The following is a 20,715-nucleotide window of genomic DNA, read 5'->3' on the forward strand; positions in this document are numbered from 1 at the left end:
TGTGTGGTGCACAGAAATTAGATAATGATTTTCCAATAAGATGATATGTAGATTGGTTATTCTAAATTGAAATTCAGTCACTTGTACAATTCAAATTTAGCATCACTTGCAGAGTAATTACTGTTCCATAAACTCGGTCTCTCTCCCTGCATTGCCTTCTTGGGATGCTGTGCACAGACATAGTCCCTAGAGAGCCAAGGCAGAACCCACGCAGAACAAAAGGGCCCTTCAAAGCCCAGCACCATTCTCTTTGTGGAATTACTGACATCATCTAATACCAGTAGCCACTTGTTTCTTAATTAAGTTAATAAATGACTAATTGATCCAGTAAGTAAATGATTCCAGGCAAAACAAATGCTCACACAGTGAAAAGACCAACTAAACAATCACATAACAGACAAAATAAGTTCAAACATGATCGATTTGCTCATTCTTTCAATTCTTTTCATTCACTTATTCACTCAGCAAGTAATTATTGAGACATTGGTTGGTAAAATCTATAACCAGAAGATTTAGAGCAGTTTGTCAAGAGGAGTCACTTAAAATGCGAAATCATAAAGTACCTAAGTGCTATGTTCATTTATTTTAACTTGAGTAAAGTTGTGTTCCCTAATCTTGCATGAGGAGATGGTTTATTGAAATAGGGGTTTCCTCTTTAAGAGGGCCAAATGAGAATTCTCGCTTCCTCTCCTCTCCTCTCTCATCTGCCTTCCTGGTGCCCACTATGATTTGCAATTTCTGTGTTTTTAAAGTGAGTGGGGAATCTAAGTCCCTTGTGAAGACTTGTGCAGGGAGAGACCATCTAGATTTTTGCAATTTTTCTCTTGCTCTTTGCAACCATCCCATCTGTAATTAATTTCACATTTTTAGTGGCCTATCTTAAAGGAATTTCACCAAAGCAGTCATTTAAAATAGAACAAAACAAACCCTTCTTATTCTCCTTGCAATTATAGCTCATTGGCTTGCATATGTTTAGTTAAATAGTTTGTGAATGGATTTGGTAGCAACACAGGTAGCTCCTGGTAATCTACCCCTTAAGCAGTCGGAACAGGAGGTCCCCAGACTCCCATGAAGTAGACAGCTGACCATAAATGGGGCTCGGCAGCCAGGGTTGCTCAATGGAGCCAGTTATAGGAACTTCTAGAATCCCTGCCAAATTCCTGTTAGGGACTGGAACACCAAACTAGTAAGCCTTCTGGAGACATTTCTGCCTGTAAACTCTCCTCTTCGTAACTAAAATTCATACTTTAGATCTGCTCTCCATGTACATTATTTCCCTCTGAAGAAATCATTTCTTATTTATCTTTTGCATCAGTCCTTAATTCCTGTTTCTGGACCTAGCATAGTCTGAAGTCACAGAATTTTTTTTTAATGGATTATGTTTTGCATAGACATCGATATTAGGAGGCATCCTGTAGAGTTGCAGCAGTCTAATTATCAAGAACAGTGGTCACATGGGTGCAGAGGTTACTTCTCTGGATCTCAGTTCTACCTTCAGGAATTACAGATGATAACAGAAGAGCAACTTAGATTTGCTACATTGAGTCACTGTTGGCCAAGAGTTTAGATTGTCTGCCTAGTACACACTAAATACTCAATGCTGTTATAGTCATATAAAAAGTATTTGTTTAACTATAGCTTAAAACTTTGCTTATGCCTTCATAGCACTTACTGCATAAGTATTAATTATCATAAGTATTGTCTACATACAGATAATATTCTTAATATACCTGTTAGGAGTGGTATGCTATTGTTACGTGTTTTGCTTCTTCATATGACACACAAAAATGAACTGATAGGAAATCTGAATGGAGGAAAAGAAAACTAAAAATTTTATAGGTAAAAATTTATAGTTTTTTCTAACCAAAACCTACATGCTTACAGCATTGGTATAATTGAGATTTGGGGGTATTTCCTTGAGAATCATGGACATTTGTATATAAAAACAAATTTTTATGTCAAGAGGTTGTTACTGTGCTTCTAATAATCTCGATGAGTTCAAAAGATTTTTACATTGAAGAGAATTTTCATATTTTTTCTAATCCATTTAAAAATAATATTATTCTTTATTGATTGAAATTTTATCTACTAAGCATCTTTTAAAGATTAGGAGAGTTTGTGAACAAAACAATGGCCTGAAAAGCTAGATAATAATCAGGTTCTCTCTTGGACCTCTTTCCAGACAGACTCAGGGCTGAGACAGCTCCATGTAGAGAGGTCCCTGCTTCTGACCTATTTGGCAGACTTTTTTTGGGGGAGGATAGACAATAGAGCCACAAATTCTTTTTCTTAGTGTTATTGTGTGTTCTCTTTAAGTTTGCTTAATATTTCTGAACACTTGTAGTTGGCAGATTTTATAAGTTACATATTGAAATATTTGAAGTTTTATTCAGTAATAATTTGTGTATCAGAGAGTGATAACTGCTGAACATGAGAGGCATTGTAAATATTCCAAAAAAAAAAAGAGAAAGAGAGAGAGAAAGAGAAAGAAGAAAGTACAAACAGAGACACCTAAAGGTGTAAGGACAATATTCGCAAAGGTGTGACCATTTATCGTCCTTTAAAAATACAGTAGGAAATGGTAAAAATATATTGTAGAATATGAGACAGTATCATTTTTATCCTGGTAATGTCATCTTAAACTTGTTTACTCATATCTAAGATTTAAAATATGATATGATTGCATAAAATAATTGTAACTGTATACAGAAATCGCTTTTCTAACAACTTTGCTGAAATTACCTCCAGGTTTTGAATGTTGTAGGCTCCTAGATGATGACAGCCTTCATTGGACAGTGGTTACCAGATTGCCAGAGGCAGGGGAAGGAGGTATAGAGGAACATGGAGGGCTGATCAAATTACACCGTGTTTCAGCTAAACAGGAGGAATCACTTTCATGATTTATTGCACAGAGCAGTGACTATAGTTGATAACAACCTTTTATGTATTTCCAGTTTTCATCACAAAAACTTAGTGTGTGAGGTGGTGAAATTGCTAATTGTCTTGATTTAATCCTTCTAGAAGGTAAAGAAAGATGAAAATATCACAGTGAAGCCTATAAATGTATACAATTATTATTTTTAAATTAAAAATTAATTTTGTAAAAAAAAGATATTAATATCATAATGACTTTAAAAACCTAGCATCCTGGGGCCAGGCATGATACAACATGCCTGTAATCACATCTACTGAGGAATAAAAGGTAGGAAGAGTAAGGTTCAAGGCCAGCCTGGGCAAAGTTAGTGGGATCCTATCTGAAAAACAAACTGAAAGCAAAAGGATTGGGGGAATGACTTTGATGGTGGAGCACTTGCCTAGCAAGTGTGAGGCCCTGAGTTCAATCCCCAGTACTGCAAACAAGCAAGCACCCCTCCCCCATAAAAACAAACCTAGCATTCCATCTCAAGTTCTCAAAAGTAATTAGTACCCTAGTGACAAAACTTAAGGATTTATGTAAAATTTTTAAAAGTAAACTTTCTTGAAACTAATGAATACTGGTTTTTATAGGATTTATATTGCAGAAAAAATACCACATTCAAAGATTGATAACCCTGGGGTATAATCAGAATGATGAAAGACAACATGTCAGAAATTTAGTTTAAAATCTTTGACTTTTGTTGACTACCCTTTGAAAGGACACATGGTATTTATTCTTCCTGATTCTTAGTTTTTTCCATTTCTGAAAGAAGACATGAATGGTTACTTCATTTGTTGGATATAAGGGTCAGATTTTGTGATTTCAGTGAAATGGATAAACTGCTATAAGAAAAACATAACACTCAGGATAAGTCATAGAGTGAAAGATGACTTAAGCTCTCTACAGTTGGAATCATTTTTTTTGTCTGATGGATTTTCAGTTTAAAATGTCAGTTTATGCAAAATAAAACAACTATAGATTATATTTTAACTATTATATTATCAAGTGTTTAAAGGATCACTCATCTTTGTATGGTAAAGCCCTTGCAAAATGGCACACCTTTCTGTCATTGATGGAGGAAGATCTCTTGGAAAGGCCTTAAGGACCAGACGGCAACATCCGTGATTGCTTAAGATGTGTGAACTTATTTCTATTAATCTACCTAAAATAATGCACATATGCCCAGAGACAGGCACAAAGAGTGGTCCTGATTTCAGCATCTATATGTGATCAAAATGGAATGAGAGAAAAATACATGAATGTAAGTATTTTAGATGAGCGGATGAAAAATAGGATATATCAATACAGAGGGATACTTGTATAAAGGTAAGAAATCATGATAAATCCCGAATCATGGCCTGAAATGATCGCCGAGACACAGTGACAGTGAAAGTGACAGAATACTATGTATAGTGTAGTCTTATCTTTGTTACATATATGTATGTACAATAGGAGATTCCCAATAGGATGTTACATATGTATTAAAATATGTAGATGGTCAGGGAAGGGACACAGCAAACCCATATGATGTGACTGCTGAGAAGTTTGCCTGTACATTATTTTTGTTTTATATTTTTATAGTTGACATTCTGTCATTTTTAGATATATTAGTAAACATTTTATATTGGTATTATTGCAGTTGTACACCTGTTGTAGTTATGTTTCCTGTAACAGAGTTTGAATATATTATTCTTTAAATATTTAGTGTATTGATTTTTTTTACATAACAAGTAAGACAATATTTTATCCCATTTTCAATTTTCACATACCCTACTATAGGTTTTCATCCAGATTACATAGATAAGGAATTGTCTTTTTCTTCTGTATCTTTACATCAGCTTCATGTTGTTAATATTCTTTAATGCTTATGGTATATGCTTTATAAGCTACTTTAAATTATTTTGCTTCCCTTTTCTGGATTTTGCCATGAAGTTAGGTATAAAGATGTTAGCACATAAAAGCAAGCTTTTCTCCTACCTTTTCCTTGAGTAATATCAGAATGAGTGGTAGAAATGATGATTGGTATTGGTTAAACTGTAAGCTCATTAGCAAGAAGCATGAGCAAATCAGTCTTGAATTACCCTTCAATTATTTCCCCAAGCAGAGATTTCAGGTATACAGTTCAGTGAAGTGCTTCTTCAGTTTCCCTATGTGATGAGGCAATTTGCTCACTGTGAACAGGTGAGTATCTGTGTGATCTGAATGTTACATAAAGAACTTAGAAATACATTCTGATTTTGAAGAATGCATTGTTTACATTTTGATTTGCATTGCAGTATGTGTGATAGTAGTTCATTTATTAATAACTGTTGGTTACATCTTAACGTATAGGACTATTAGAAGATATTTAAAATATTTTTGAATTAAAATAAATTTACAATAAGTTCCTAAGGATATACAATTTTCAAAGTTTAATAATAAAACTAACAGTTTGGGACTGGAGGTATGGCTCAAGTGTAGAGCTTCTTTCTAGCAAACACAAATCCCTGTGCTCAAACCCCACCATCCAAAAAAAAAGAAAACAACAGTTTTGAGTCTGACACAAACCTTAAACAGAGAGTGGTGCCTAGTGTGCAAGGCTACTGAGATGCAGGGAAGTAGTTTTCCAATAGGACAATAATTAATCCTGAACACTTTTGACTACTATGTGAAAAAAATTTAGTGGCTTCATCCAGGCAGTCTACTTAATCACTCCAGAAATGTGTCCAATGTAGTTGGTTAAAAATGCCTGTTTCTCTTAGTCACTCTACAACATCTTATTCCTCTGCCACTTCAACACAATGCACAGGGTTTCCTAAAGCGAGGAAAAACAGAGAATATAAACTTATGCACTGGCTTTTCAGTGCTTGTAGCCAATCATATCTCACTGACCAAAGCAAATCAAAATAGCAAGACTTTTTCCTTATGGGAAGGAGGACCACTTCATAAGGCACTTTGTGTGTCCTCTCAGCATGGAAGCTGATTTCCCAGAGCAGATGACACAGGAGAGATAAAGATGGAAGTCGCAATGCCTTTTAGACTTAGTCTGACAAGTCATACGCCATCAGTTCTACCATTTTATTTTATTTTATTTTTGTAAACAGGCACAAGATGTAGCTACACTTAAGGGGAGGTGAGTTAAACTCCAACCTCTGAAGACAGAAGCATCAAAAAATCTGTGGACATATTTTAAATTCATCATCCAAGCCAAATCAACCGTAACAAAGATAGTTAAACTAATAAGAAAATACGAGGCAATATGTAAGTGAGAGGCAAAATATTTTCATGAAGAGATTATTGGAGGAAGGTATAATATCTGAGTCTTATTTTGAGAGAAAGGGGATTGATAATAAAGAAATACTGTAGCTGTGGCTTGAGTAGTAATGCTTTGATTTGTGAAAAATGAAAATTAGAAGAAAGAACACATTTGCAAAAATAGGATTATGGATTGATAATCACCTTCGTGTAACATCCAATTATTTGTCCTTTTAAAATGATTTACTGACCACGTACCAAAATGTTTATACTTCTGTGTCATAGCACCTCAAAGATACAAGGATATATACTAGATTTATATATTTTAAATATCTATTTAAATACATGTATATGCAAAAAAATAAGAGTTTCTTTGCTGTGTGACTTTCACAGGCATAATAAATCCTCCTGTACACGTATAGTTTAGATTTAATATTCAAAACAAAGCTTACTTTTTTTCTTGAAGTCACATAAAAATGAGTTCTTCGTACACTTAAAGTTTCAAAATTTCTTGTTTCTCGATGAAAAAATTAAATCTTGGTAGTTGTCAAAATAGTATGGCTCCATTCAGTTACTGTTTGGTTTTCTTTTAAAATTCCAAGTCAGATGTATAAAAGCAAGTTGTGTAAGAGCAGTTAAAACTCTTTGTTCTGTTATAAAATTAAAACTCTGATAGGCCATTTGCCAGTTGCAATGGGTTAAGCATCGTCCGACTGTCAATCTTTATTTACATTGTTGTATTTTTATGTTTTTTCCTTGACTGCCTATTGATGGCCATTCTGGGATGGGGGAGAAGAAAGTGAGCTCTTGCATCTTGAGAAATTGTGAAGTGTCAGATACACTTTTGCGATCAATATGAAGAGTCAAATGCCATAATTTAAGTGGACACTTTGGAGTGATATGCGATATGCAGTAAGAGCATGTTGTAGACCAGTGTGTGGCTGGCATTTTGGGAGTTTTTATTTAACAGATAGTGACAGTTGGAGTTGGTAATTCACTGTTGTTAGATTGCTGTAGACTGACAACAGAGCATGCTTTTTTCTTTTCTTTTTTTTTTTGCTGGATTCTATCATGTAAATCTATGATTGAGTAGAAAACTACGTATTTATTTGAAATATTATTAGGGAAGGCAAGATGTTTGTTTACTTACAAGCTTAGATACTGTTGAGCGTTTGCACAGATTCTAGTGTGAGATGGATTCTTACTTTGCATCAGTTGGCTGTGCCTCTGAGACATTTGACTGTGGCAGCACGTTCTGCACACTCACTGTGGGGCTGGCACTGTGTGACAGCTTTTTTCAAGTTTCAGCTAAAAGAATATTTAAGTCATCCTTAGCATCTTTATTACAGACTATATTAGAACTTCTCCTCATATGTAAGAAAAGTCAAAATTCCAGGTGCTATCCCTATTTCAATTTCTGTTTACCCCACTGTTATTTTAATGAACTTGTAATTCCAGAATCCTAGATTTTCTTTCTCTGGCAGAAGAAAATGTGTCTCTATGTCTTAGCAAATCCATCAACCAACTGCTGACACGTATTTGTATCCTCTGAGGGAACAGAATGATTATAGATTCCAGCAGTGGGTCACTATTTAGTTTTTACTCCCTGTGAGCTCTGAAACTTTGTGTTTTCATGATCATTAAGTTTTTTCCAGACACTCCCATTGTAAATGTAGACACAGGTGTGATTGGCAGAAATACACATGGGTTGACCACTTCAATGATAATGTATGCATTACCCAAAATCATTAATTTGAATATTTCTATTGTATAAAACTAGGAAGAGTTATAGGATACTTATGTGCCAATCAGTATTACAAATGTAAAATTCCTTGACATTTTAAAATAGAGTTGATGATGAATTGTAAAATTTCTCTATTTTAACTTATTCGGTAAGCATTAATGACACCAACTCTTTATAGGGCACTATTCTAGGCACTAAGGTTGTGAATGTAAATAAGACACAGTTTTTGAGCTCAAAGAATTTGTGACCTAATTAGGAGACAAAAATGTAAATTTATGGTATTTCCATAAATTTAAGTACATTATTAATTTAAAAACACTTTTAGTTATAAGTGACACAAAATCACTCCCAAATAGCTTAAAGGAAAAGTAACCACAGTCATATACACAGCATCCCAATTTCAAAAACATTAAAAGTTTTTTTTTTTAATTCCAGAGATGATTACAGCTCATAGTGATAAATGCAGTGTCTGAGGGAGGTTTACACTGTCAAGTTAACAGTGAGGAGGAAGTGATGCATATTGTCTGTGTTGTCCACAAGGGCTGCAGATAGGGAAAAATGCATGAGGAAGAGGAGAAAAGGGGAGGGGAATGTCACAGCCAGACATCCCTAAGGATGATAAAAGCATGCAGGGAGAGAACTTAGTGCAAAGTTTGAGTCAATAAGCTGTTCCTGGGACTATAAGAAGCTTAATGTATCTGTAGCCAAAAGGTTTTGGGGAAATCAAGACTTGAGAATGCAGCATGAAGCCTCGTTCAGAGCAGGAACACAGTCTGCCACAACATGCCAAACCAGCCATACTGAACCTTTTATGTCAATGTTTGCAGACTATTTTTGCTTCTACCAGTGTAGGGGTAACCATAACCATGATTAATGAAATTGAGTAAAACAGAATAGAAAATATATATATCACATGTTGTAAGGCTTCTTATTTCCTGACACTGTTTCAGTGAAAATACGTAGTTGTGTGTTAATAGGGTCATAATATAAAATACATTTCCCATCTCAAAATTTAGAGGTCTCTGTTCTAGGTGCCAAAAACTACTGACAAAAGGAAAGAAGGGTGTCATGATCAGAGTGTTGGTAAAGAAGGTTGACTGCCCCAATAAATGTGGCAAATAAGTGACTGCAGGAGGCATTGCTGCTGTAAGATGGGCCAGTTAGGAATATTTTGTGAGTGTCCTGGTAAGAGAAAAGGAATCAGGGTGAATTTGGTATTTGTGGGGTTTCCATGGAGCCATTTTAATAGGCAGTGGCCTGTTTGCATGTCAGTTGTGAGGTTTCAGTTAATGGAAAATATCAGATTCATAATTTGCATGTCCAATGTCAGATGTTTATGGCCTTCCCAAAGAGAAGTATAGATGATGTTCAGTGATGGGAAATACAGGTATGGACTCCTCAGAGATTCTCACATTTACACGCAGTGGTTTTCAATCTCGTTGTACTGGCCCAATGAGAGTCTACTTTTGAATAGAATATCTCTTGCCATTTGCCAATAGTATATTATATGATACAAATTGATTATTTTGGAAATTTTTCAAATTCAACTTTAAGATCATTAACAAATTCAGGGTAATCACTACACTTTAAAAAAATTATCTTCAGAGATCCTTTAGAGAATAGCTGCTTTCTCTAGTTTCCTCTCTTCACAGTATTTTGAGACTCACTCCTAGTATTCCCTGAATCCCTGACCAGTGGCTCAGTTTTCCTGCTCCTCTCATCTACTTTATACATTTATTCTGATCCCTTCCTCTATGTTCAAGACCTAATGCCTTTCCATTGCAATCATTGAAGCTCCTGCCTTCTTTTGGCTTGCTTTCCTCTTTTTCTTCCCGCTCTGTGGGAACCTTGATTGCAGTTGAAACTATCAGCACTCACCATCTGAACCATGCCTGTCCATTGGCCTTGCTTCACCTCTGACATTGACATTGGCATCTCAGGTCATAAACTTTGCTTAACAGGCCTTAGGAGGATAGCTGCTCACCCTCATGTACTGGCTTGTTTTCCAAAAAACACTGCCTTTGCAATATTTTGAAAGACAACTTTTGACATAATGTTTATTAGGACTAGATGAAAATGCCTGAGCTCATGATTTAGAAAACAGGACTGGGTGACATGCTGAGAAGATAGCCAAATGAAGACTGTCTCATATTTTCATTGACAGCACTCTTCTAGTTCATGACTGCTTATGGGTCTTTCCCATGTGTGAGTTCTGCCATTCCATGTTACGTGGGAGTAGTCTCCAGAGAAGCTTCCTTTGACCTTCAGATCTTAATCTGTGATGATATTCAGGTTGGTCCCATCCTTCTCAATAATCAATAGCTTATGCATTGACACAGAATGGGCCTGTAGACTCTCTAAGCAATGGCCAGCCTCCTACTGTTCTACTGTCTCTGAACACAGGGGCAGAACAGTCATGCCCTGTGTTTGACATGTGACTCAACTCAGTGTTCAGATTCCCAACAATGCTACTCTACTATCTGCCACCACAGCAATAAATTATATTTGTGCCTTGGACTCCATGAATAATAACAGACATCTCACCTCCAGTTTTTCAGTTAGAAGTTGCCATTTCTATACCTCCTGGGTGTGCCTGCTGGTGTCCTTATTGAACTTTGGAAATAAAGCTCAATGCTGCTTCTTCCTATCCTTGTGTGGTGTGCTGTATACTTTTTCCCAGATTCAGTTTTCGAGTTGCTAGTTGCAAGTATCAAGTCCCAGAAGCCTGCTTGATTGATGGTTGTACCTTAGAATTCAAATAATATACCCAGGATATATCATTGTCAAGAGTTGACTGAGGCAAAAGCCTTACACCAGTTATAAGATTTCTGAAAAATAGCTTTCTTGAGTCAAAATACATCATTCAAATACCATATGGCTGCCCAAAATGTCAGACTCCTTTTTGGAGATGCCATATTCGAAGTCCACTGCTTGAGAAGCTCCAGGTGTCCCAGCTTCTTTAACTCTGTGTCCTCTGACTGCAGGATCCTAGGGAGAACACCGGGAAGATGGGAAATGGAAAAGACAGCCAGAAAATGCTCACAGATGCCAGCCACTGGGTGACTTACTCCGGTAATCCTAGCTGCTAGGAAGATCATGGTTCCAAGCCAGTCCAGGCAGGCATTTTGCTACTTGATCCACACCTAGAGCCCCACAAAATAATAAAAGTACTGATTTCAAATGACAGCATAAGATGTTACTGAGAGAGATCCAAGATAGCAACTAGAGGGAGGACACAGACAGCGTGTGCTCCGTAAATCAAAAATCTTGCTGAGATGCTGGAGCCACACTTGGCAGAAAAACCACAAAGAATAAGCAAAACTCTGGCAACCTGAACCCCCAGCCTGCACAAAGCTTCTCCACAGAACATTACACTGAGAAAACAGAAGGGCTCCCGCACCACCAGATGCCAGCTCCAAACCTGGTTGGGAGATGCAGACCACAGGTGAGTAAATAAGTGGCATGCAGTATTCCCACAGTCTCCTCTGGGATAAACTAGCATAGCCCCAGGACAGACTGACCCCAATCCCGCAAAACAAAAGAAAACAAAAAATCCTGAATAATAAACAAGGAACCGAAAAGGACACGCAGGGTGGGGTGCTCTGAGCACACTGGAGAGGGGGAAGGGGGCAAGGAGCTGCTCTCCATGCAAACTATCAGTAAAGAAGGCCTGCAAAAGTAGCTGGCTAAGAGTAGGTGGCAAATGAGCCACTGCCTGAAATAGGACAGATAGTGGTTCACAAAGCTGTCTCCTGACCCAACCATCTGGCAAGACTATGACAGGGCCACTGCTTAAATACCAACACAGGACTGGATGCTGAAGGAGTAACATCAGAACTACAAAGACTGAAACCCTATTGTCCCTGAATCTTTTTTTTATTTTTTCTTTCTCTCTAAGTGCTTGTCCTGTTCACTGTTTCTTAGTCTACCATCCCTCCCTGTTGATTTCTTTGGTTCTCCATTTTTTTCTTTTTTCTTTCTTCTTCTTCACTCTAAGTGCTTTTCTTGTTCACTGTAGGTTAGTACACCATCTGTCCTTGTTGATTTCTTTGGTTCTTTTTTTTTTTTTTTTTGGTTCTTTTCTTTCTTTCTTGATCTCATTACTTTTACTATTGTTAGTTAGCTAATACTAAATTTTACACAGAATAGGAACAGAAACAGCACCAAGTGGAATTATTGGAAGATGAAAAAGGGATGGAAACCATTCTCCCCCCAAAAATAAATTAGTATGGAATTCAGAGGGAAATGAAGAAAATGGATACCTAGTTCCAGACACCAACAAAATAAAGATAAACTATACCAAGGAACCCAACGAAGCCCACAAGAACACGCAGAAAGAAGAAATCCTGCAAGAAATCACTGATAATTTCATGGAGATGTTAATAGACAAGGTGAACCAAAATGTACAGGAGGCACTCCAGAAATTCCAAGACAATAAAAATAAAAAATATGAGAAGTCACAAAAACAAATAAGTGAACTCATAGGAGCTCTAAATAAATAACACAGTGAAACAGAGAACACCATAAATAGAGAGATAAATGAATTAAGGATTATAATTGACAATATTAAAGAGGAAGTGACCTATGATATGGAAAACCTCAGAAAAAAAAAAGAAACAGAAATACAAAATACAATGGAAGGCCACTCCACCAGACTAGAACAAGCAGAAGACAGACTCTCAGGACTTGAAGATGAAATGGAAATTAAAGGAAAAACTGAAGAACTGTTACTCAGACAACTCAAAACCTGTGAAAGGAATATGCAAGAATTGACCAACTCTATCAAAAGAATCATGGGCATTGAAGAAGTTGAAGAGATGCAAGCAAAAGGAATTCATAATATATTCAACAAAGTAATGACAGAAAATTCCCCAAATCTAGAAAAAACTATGCCCATTCAAGTACAGCAATCCTCCAGGACATCAAACAGATTTGGCCAAAATAGAACTGCACAATGACATATTATCATTAAACAACAAGCACAGAGAATAGAGAAAGAATATTGAAGGCTGTAAGAGAGAAAAAACAAGCAACATACAAAGCTAAACCCATCAAAATCACAGCAGATTTCTCAATGGAAACATTAAAAGCAAGACGAGAATGGAGTAAAGTATTCTGAGCACTGAATGAAAATAACTTCAACCCTAGGATACTCTACCCAGCAAAACTATCATTCAAAATAGATGGAGCAATAAAAGTCTTCCATGATAAGCAGAAACTAAAACAATATATGACTACAAAGCCATCAACACAAAAGATTCTTCAAAGAATCCTGCACTCAGGAAATGAAAGCAAACAAAACCATGAAAAGGCAGGCAATACCAAACCACAGGAGAAGAAAAGACAAGAAAGTAGAGAGTAACACTGATTCAGCTGCATACAATCAAATGCTTAATCAACAAAGACAACTTCATGACAGGGATCACCATGTATTTATCAATACTAAAACTGAATGTTAATGAACTAAATTCCCCCATCAAAAGATACTGCTTGGCAAACTGGATTAAAAAGGAAGATCTGACAATCTGCTGCCTACAGGAGACCCATCTCATTGACAAAAATAAGCACGGACTGAGGGTGAAAGGCTGGAAGAAGATTTACCAAGCCAATGGCCCCTGAAAACAGGCAAGAGTAGCAATACTTATCTTTGACAAAGTAGACTTCAAACCTACATTGATCAAAAAAGATAAGGAAGGACATTCCATACAAATAAAAGGGGAAATACACCAAAAGGAAATAACAATTGTCAACCTATATTTACCCAATTTCATCAAACATACTCTGAATGACCTAAAAATATACATAGATTCCAACACAGTGGTAGTGGGAGACATTAATGCCCCCTTATCACCAATAGATAGGTCATCCAAACAAAAAAATCAATAAAGAAATCCTAGATCTAAATCATACCCCAGATCAAATGGACCTACATTTGTTGTCTACAGAATATTTTATCCAATTTCTGCATAATATACATTCTTCTCTGCAGCCCATGGAATCTTCTCCAAAATTGATCATATCCTAGGGCACAAAGCAAGCCTTAGCAAATATAAGAAAACAGAAATAATACCATGTATTCTATCTGATCACAATGCATTAAAACTAGAACTCAGCAAAAACAAGTAAAATAGTAAAATGCAAACAGTTGGAAGCTGAACTTTGCTCAATGATCAATGGGTCATTGATGAAATAAAAGAGGAAATTAAAAGGTTCCTGGAATACAGTGAAAATGAAAACCAACCTGCCATAACACCTATGGGACACAGCAAAGGCAGTCCAAGAGGAAAGATTATAGCCATGAGTGCATATATTAAAAGGACAGAATGATCTCAAATCAGTGACCTAATGCTGCATCTCAAACTCCTAGAAAAACAAGAACAGGCAAATCCCAAAACAAACAGGAGAAAAATAATAAAAATAAGGCCTGAAATCAATGAAACAGAAACAAAAAAAATTACAAAGAATCAATGAAACAAAAAGTTGGTTGTTGGAAAAAAAAATAAGATTGACAGACCCCTGGCAAACCTGACTAAAATGAGGAGAGAAAAAACCCAAATCAGTAAAATTAAAAATGCAAAAGGGGAGATAACAACAAACACCATAGAAATCCAGGAAATCATCAGAGACTACTTTGAGAACCTATATTCTAATAAATTTGAAATCTTGAAGAAATGGACACATTTCTAGATACTTATGACCATCCAAAACTAAACCAAGAGGATATTAATCACCTGAATAGATCTATAACACAAAGTGAAATTGAAGCAGCAACCAAGAATCTCCCAAAAAAGAAAAGTCCAGGACCTGATGGATTCTCTGCTGAATTCTATCAGACCTTTAAAGAAGAATTAATACCAACCCTCCTTAAACTGTTCTATGAAATAGAAAGGGAAGGAAAACTGCCTAATACATTTTATGAAGCCAGTATTACACTCATTCCAAAACCAGACAAAGACACCTCCAAAAAGGAGAACTATAGGCCAATTTCCTTAATGAACATTGATGCAAAAATCCTTAATAAAACAATGGAAAACTGAATCCAACAACACATCGAAAAGATTATTCACCACGATGAAGTTGACTTCATCCCAGGGATGCAGGGGTGGTTCAACATATGCAAATCTATCAATGTAATACATCACATTAACAGAAGCAAAGACAAATACCATTTGATCATCTCAATAGATGCAGAAAAAGCCTTCCACAATATCCAATACCACTTCATGATAAAAGCTCTAAGAAAACTAGGAATAGAAGGAAAGTACCTCAACATTGTAAAGGCTATGTATGACAAACCTACAGCCAACATCATACTTAATGGTGAAAAACTGAAACCATTTCCCCTAAAATCAGGAACAAGACAAGGGTGCCCACTATCTCCACTCTTATTCAACATAGTACTGGAATTCCTAGCCAGAGCAATTAGACAAGAAGAAGAAATAAAAGGAATACAAATAGGTAAAGAAACTGTGAAAATATCACTATTTGCAGATGGTATGATCCTATATCTTAAAGACCCAAAAACTACCCCAAAACTCGTAGACACCATAAACAGCTACAGCAAGGTGGCAGGATACAAAATCAACTTACAAAAATCATTAGCTTTTCTATACACCAGTGACGAACAAACTGAGAAGGAATATATGGAAACAATTCCATTTATAATAGCCTCAGGAAAAAATCATATACCTAGGAGTAAACTTCAGAAAGGATGTGAATGACCTCTACAAGGAGAACTACAAACCCCTGAAGAAAGAGATCAAGGAAGACTACAGAAAGTGGAGAGATCTCCTGTGCTCATGGATTGGTAGAATCAACATAGTAAAAATGGCTATACTACCAAAAGCAGTCCACATGTTTAATGCAGTTCCCACCAAAATCCCAATGAAATTCATCATAGAGATTACCCGGCTTCAAACTATATTACAAAGCAATAACAATAGAAACAGCACGGTACTGGCACAAAAACAGACATGAAGACCAGTGGAACAGAATAGAGGACCCGGACATGAATCCACACAATTATACCCACCTTATTTTTGATAAAGGTGCTAAAAATATACGATGGAGAAAAGACAGCCTCTTCAACAAATGTTGTTGGGAAAAGTGGTTATCCATCTGCAAAAAAACTGAAACTAAATCTATGTTTATCTCCTTGTACTACTATCAACTCTAAGTGGATCAGAACCTTAACATCAGACCCGAAACTCTAAAGTTGGTACAGGAAAGAGCAGGGAATACTCTGGAAGTAATAGGTAAAGGCAAGGACTTCCTCAGTAGAACCCCAGCAGCTCAGCAACTAAGAGAAAGGATGGACAAATAGGACTACATGAAATTAAAAAGCTTCTACACAATAAAAGAAATGATCTCTAAGCTGAAGAGACCACCCACAGAGTAGGAGAAAATATTTGCCAGCTATACCTCAGACAAAGGACTGATGACTAGAATATACAAGGAACTCAAAAAAGTAAACTCTCCCAAAATCAATGAACCAATAAAGAAATGGACAACTAAACTAAAGAGAACTTTCTCAAAAGAAGACATTCAAATGGCCAAAAAACACATGAAAAAATGCTCACCATCTCTAGCCATTAAGGAAATGCAAATTAAAACCACACTAAGATGTAACACATTTGTACATGGAAGCAATGCTAGGAATTGCTCTGTATATAGCTACCCTTATCTCAAATAGCAAAAGCGCTTTGTCTTTCTTATTATATCTTATACTTTCTCTTCAACAAAATTAGAGATAAGAGCAGATCAGATTCTGCCTGGAAGAGAGGGAGGGAGCGAGGGGTAGGGGGGAGAAATGGCCCAAGCAATATATGCACATATGAATAAACCAATAAAAAATACCATACAGAGAAATGCTCATAATGCAAAGCCCATTTTGCTTTTGTTATATCCTGTAGTAAGCAACCGTCATTGATTTTATTCTAATAGTTTATACATTAACTGAACAAATAACTGACTGTGATATATCAGGTACTGAGCTAGGGGTGCTAAATTGAACATAGATCAAGATGGATTGAGTTTCTTCCCTAATTATATTTATCTCTGATGATGATTAATCATTTTATTGTTTATATTATGACAGGCAGTGATTTTAAATTTCTCTTTTAAAAGAATGAAGCAAGGATGCAAATGTGTTTTTATCTGTGCAGAGCACTTCTGAGAAAGAATGATGGTATGCTTCTCTTGGTAGTGACATACTAGTTACAAATACAGAATTCCAGTTTGGGTGACCACGTGGTTACACAAATGGGATGTTCAATATTGGTGCTTGTGTCACTTATTTATAATAATTCACGCATTCTCTGCTGCCTAATTTTGATAAAATTATCAAGACTCTTCTTACAGTCTTTTAAATATTGCTTGTGGAGTGAAAGATTTTGAAATCAAACATTAAAAGTTTGTAAAAGTAAATTTCTCACATGAATATATATTTTAAGTGACAATATTTGGGTACTTCCTTGCTTTAATTATTATTTACTTAGTATAAGTTGATGGCATATTATGAACGGGATGGCTAATGCTAGCATAAAAGACAAAAGTGAAATCTATTGTGATAATGTTTTTAGAACATAGGACCAGGAACAGAGAGGGGACTGTCTTATAGAGGATGGTAAAATTTCTGTGAGATACATGAGAGAAGAAATAATGCTAAGTGTGAGAGCCCAGGAGTTTGCTTGAGGGGAAGTCCAGGAAGGTAACATCAGAGGCCCTAGAATTAAGCCATCAGTTGAAGGTAAAGGAGAGTGTGTGAGAAGCTTCACAGATGTCTCTACCAACTCTAGAGTAGAAAGTTAAAAAGGACCTGCCTCAAGAAAAGGAAAGTAGACAAGCAGTGTTTAGCAATCATTCATCTTTGTATTTCCTGATTCACATTGGAGTGTGATTTCTGGCTAATGCATTCAGCTTCCCAGGTGTTGGCAACAAAGAAAAGTCTCAGATGGACTTGCGGATGAAGGTTTTGGGTAAAACCACTGTCTGTTATACTATTAAGACCTGTGTGTTAAAGACTTATTCCCCAAGTGGCACTCCTGGAGTTGGTGTAATCATTAGAGGTAGGGCTTAATTGGGAAGTCCTGAGGTTATTGGGGGTATGCCTGTGAAGGGGGCTGAGGGATCTGGTGTCATTCTTTTTTCCTTTTTGGTTCATGAGGCAAGCAGTTTTCTCTGCCATGCAATGCCCACCTTTACCAGCTGACACCCCCAACAGAGGCCTAAAAGCAATATGTCCAACCAGTCATGGACTAGAAACTCAAGAATTATGAGTTCAGTACATCTTTTCTCTTATGAATTAATTATCTCAGGCATTTGTTGTAGTGACAGAAGGGTGTTTAACACAAATAGGTGGGTGTATTTTGAGTTGTAGGTTTGTAGGCAAGATCGCCTTCCCAGTCCCCAAGTCTGTTCTATCCACAGTGTGAACATGTTACTGAAGGCCAGTTGTCTAGACAAAACCTTTGGAATCACAGAGCCTATCAGTAATCCTTAGAGTTCTCCCTTCATTGTATTCACAGTTTGGCCACTTCTTACCTCTGCTGCCCAGGATTAGAGCTGCAAATAAAGATTACATCAAAGAGTTAACTATTGGGTGGAGATTAGGGCCATCAATGGAACTTTGTGCAGTAAAAAAAAATCGACATTTTACTGTTCAATACAGTAGCCACTGGCCAATGTGGCTATTGAGCCCTTGAAATACAAATAGAGTAGCTAATGATCTGGCTTTATAAAGTTAACTTTAATTAAAATTTAAGGCCTTGTGGTACGGCTCAAGTGGTAGAACAAAGCCCTTTAGTTCAAAGGAGACTTGACAGGGTGAGAGGTCAAGAGTCACAGGGAAGGGCTGGGCAGCTCAGAGGAGGAAAAGACTATTTCATGGCCAAGGAATATGGTTGCTGAACTGCAGAGGAGCAGATCAAGTAACTGGCATGACAGTGGTGGTTGGGTCACTTAATTGGATGGTTGTTTGACACAAGCCCATCAGTTATCTTGTTGAAGATGGTCTTTATTCCAAAGACATCAGTCGCTGGACAGAAATGCTCAAAGGTAGAACAAGTTTGCATATTAAAAATAAAAATTTTGTTTTCTTTCTGTGTGATGAGTGTCAATAAAATATGACATTGAATGTGGTTACTGAATGAAGAGCAACAGTTTGGCATTCCAAAATGCAGATGGCTTCTTAATATGTTACCAGGTGTAATGCAAACTTACAGTGCATCATGTTCGGGAGAGAAAAGTTTAGAATATTCTTTTGGACATCACAAAATCTTACTACATTTGGATACAGGGGTTCAAATTGAGAAGGAGGCTCTGTGTATGGGAGCTCCACACTTTCTTGCTGTTGTCATCCCAGCCCAATTTTCCTGAACTTCCATTGCTTTATTTATGGGAATGGTAATATTATGAATGCTTTTATGGTCATGTTTATTCTCCATCCTTATTTTATAACAATGGTCACATCCTTTTTAGGCTTTGAATTACTCATTTGTGCTAATTTGATGTAGAAGTTGCGACACATGTCTTTTCCTGATGTTATTAATCCATTTTAGATGAAGGTGTCACAGAGAGCTGTACTACTTAATACTGCCCTGTGCTGATCTCCCAAGACATCCATGCCTACCCACTGGGGGGAGCTGAGGGAAAGATAGCAAAGATAATCAAACTCTTCTTGTGTTAGTCTACATAAGATACCATAACAAGCTACCACAGAGTAGGTGGCATAAACAATGCAAATTTGTTTATTTATAGTCTGGCAACCAGAAGTCCAAGATCAAGGTGCCATGAAGATTGCTTTCTGGTGAGGCCTCTCTTTCTGGCTTGCAAAGGGTGTTCTTACTGTGTCCTCACGTAGACTTTTTTTTTTGGCTGGGGAAGGGTAATTTTATTAGCATATATTTATTACACTGCTGCCTCTCCCTTTTCTTGTAGCGATGCCAGCCCTTTCAGATTAGGAGCCTAGCCTTGTGATCTCACTTAACTTTGATTACTTCTCTAAAGACCTGGAATTAAAACACAGACTCACTGAGAATTAGTTCTGAAGTCAGCATATCCATTTGAGGGACTACAATTCAGTGTAACACTGCTCATGCATGGGTGGGCATAGAGCGCTGGGATTTGGTTCAGAAAGTTTTATTGTTTTGTTATTTTCTGGAAAAAAGTACCGTGTTATGATACAATGAACCCACCCCAAATTCAGGGCTATTCTTCTCTCACTACTGTCTCTGTGGAAAATGGGTTTGTCGAAAATGCCACTTGAGTATCTGCGGATTCTAATTTTATTGTGTGTAGGAAGACTTCTGTGGAGTTGTTTGAGGGATATGAAGAACGTTGCACATAAGGCACTAAGTCTGTGGGAAATGCCCACAGTAACTGTAGACCTGGAAACAAAATCAGACTCTCATTTTCTCTCTGAAGTTGATGAAAGCTTGAGGATAAAGGCCAGTATTGCTAACGATATGAGGAAGTGACAATCTCATGATACCACATGAGGCAGATCTCCTGGCCCAGCCCAGCAGCAGAACAATATGGCTTTGTCTGTCAAAGTCTGAAAAATACATTTCTTACTTCATTAGTTCTCTCTCTCAGAATACAGCTATTGAAAATGTCATAATTTAAAAGTGGGACAAATTTATAAATAAGACATAGCTAAGTAAGTTTTGATATACACAGATTATCAGATACTAATTATTGCATAATTAACCTATACAATAATTTCTCTTTATATAAGACATTGTTAATGAGTGTTAATTGCTGAGCAATTAAAACTTCTTTTCAAGAACATTACTTCTCCATTCTGTAAAAGTCATTGTAA

The 20,715-nt window shown here is 36.7% G+C and overlaps 1 protein-coding gene across 6 annotated transcripts in view; it reads left to right on the forward strand.

Moving 5' to 3' along the window:
* Ctnnd2 (catenin delta 2) overlaps positions 1–20,715 on the forward strand; it is an 858,282-nt gene that overhangs the window by 137,417 nt on the left and 700,150 nt on the right. The window contains exon 1 of one of the 6 annotated variants that reach the window (XM_074077726.1): positions 11,149–11,340. The exons of the other annotated variants lie outside the window; for them this stretch is intronic. Coding sequence (XP_073933827.1) covers positions 11,328–11,340 — 13 coding nt within the window. The 5' untranslated portion in view covers positions 11,149–11,327. Of the gene's footprint in view, positions 1–11,148; positions 11,341–20,715 lie in introns of those variants that run through there. 6 annotated transcript variants of the gene reach the window in all.

This window comes from Castor canadensis, chromosome 6, assembly GCF_047511655.1.
Source record: "Castor canadensis chromosome 6, mCasCan1.hap1v2, whole genome shotgun sequence".
NCBI lineage: Eukaryota > Metazoa > Chordata > Mammalia > Rodentia > Castoridae > Castor > Castor canadensis.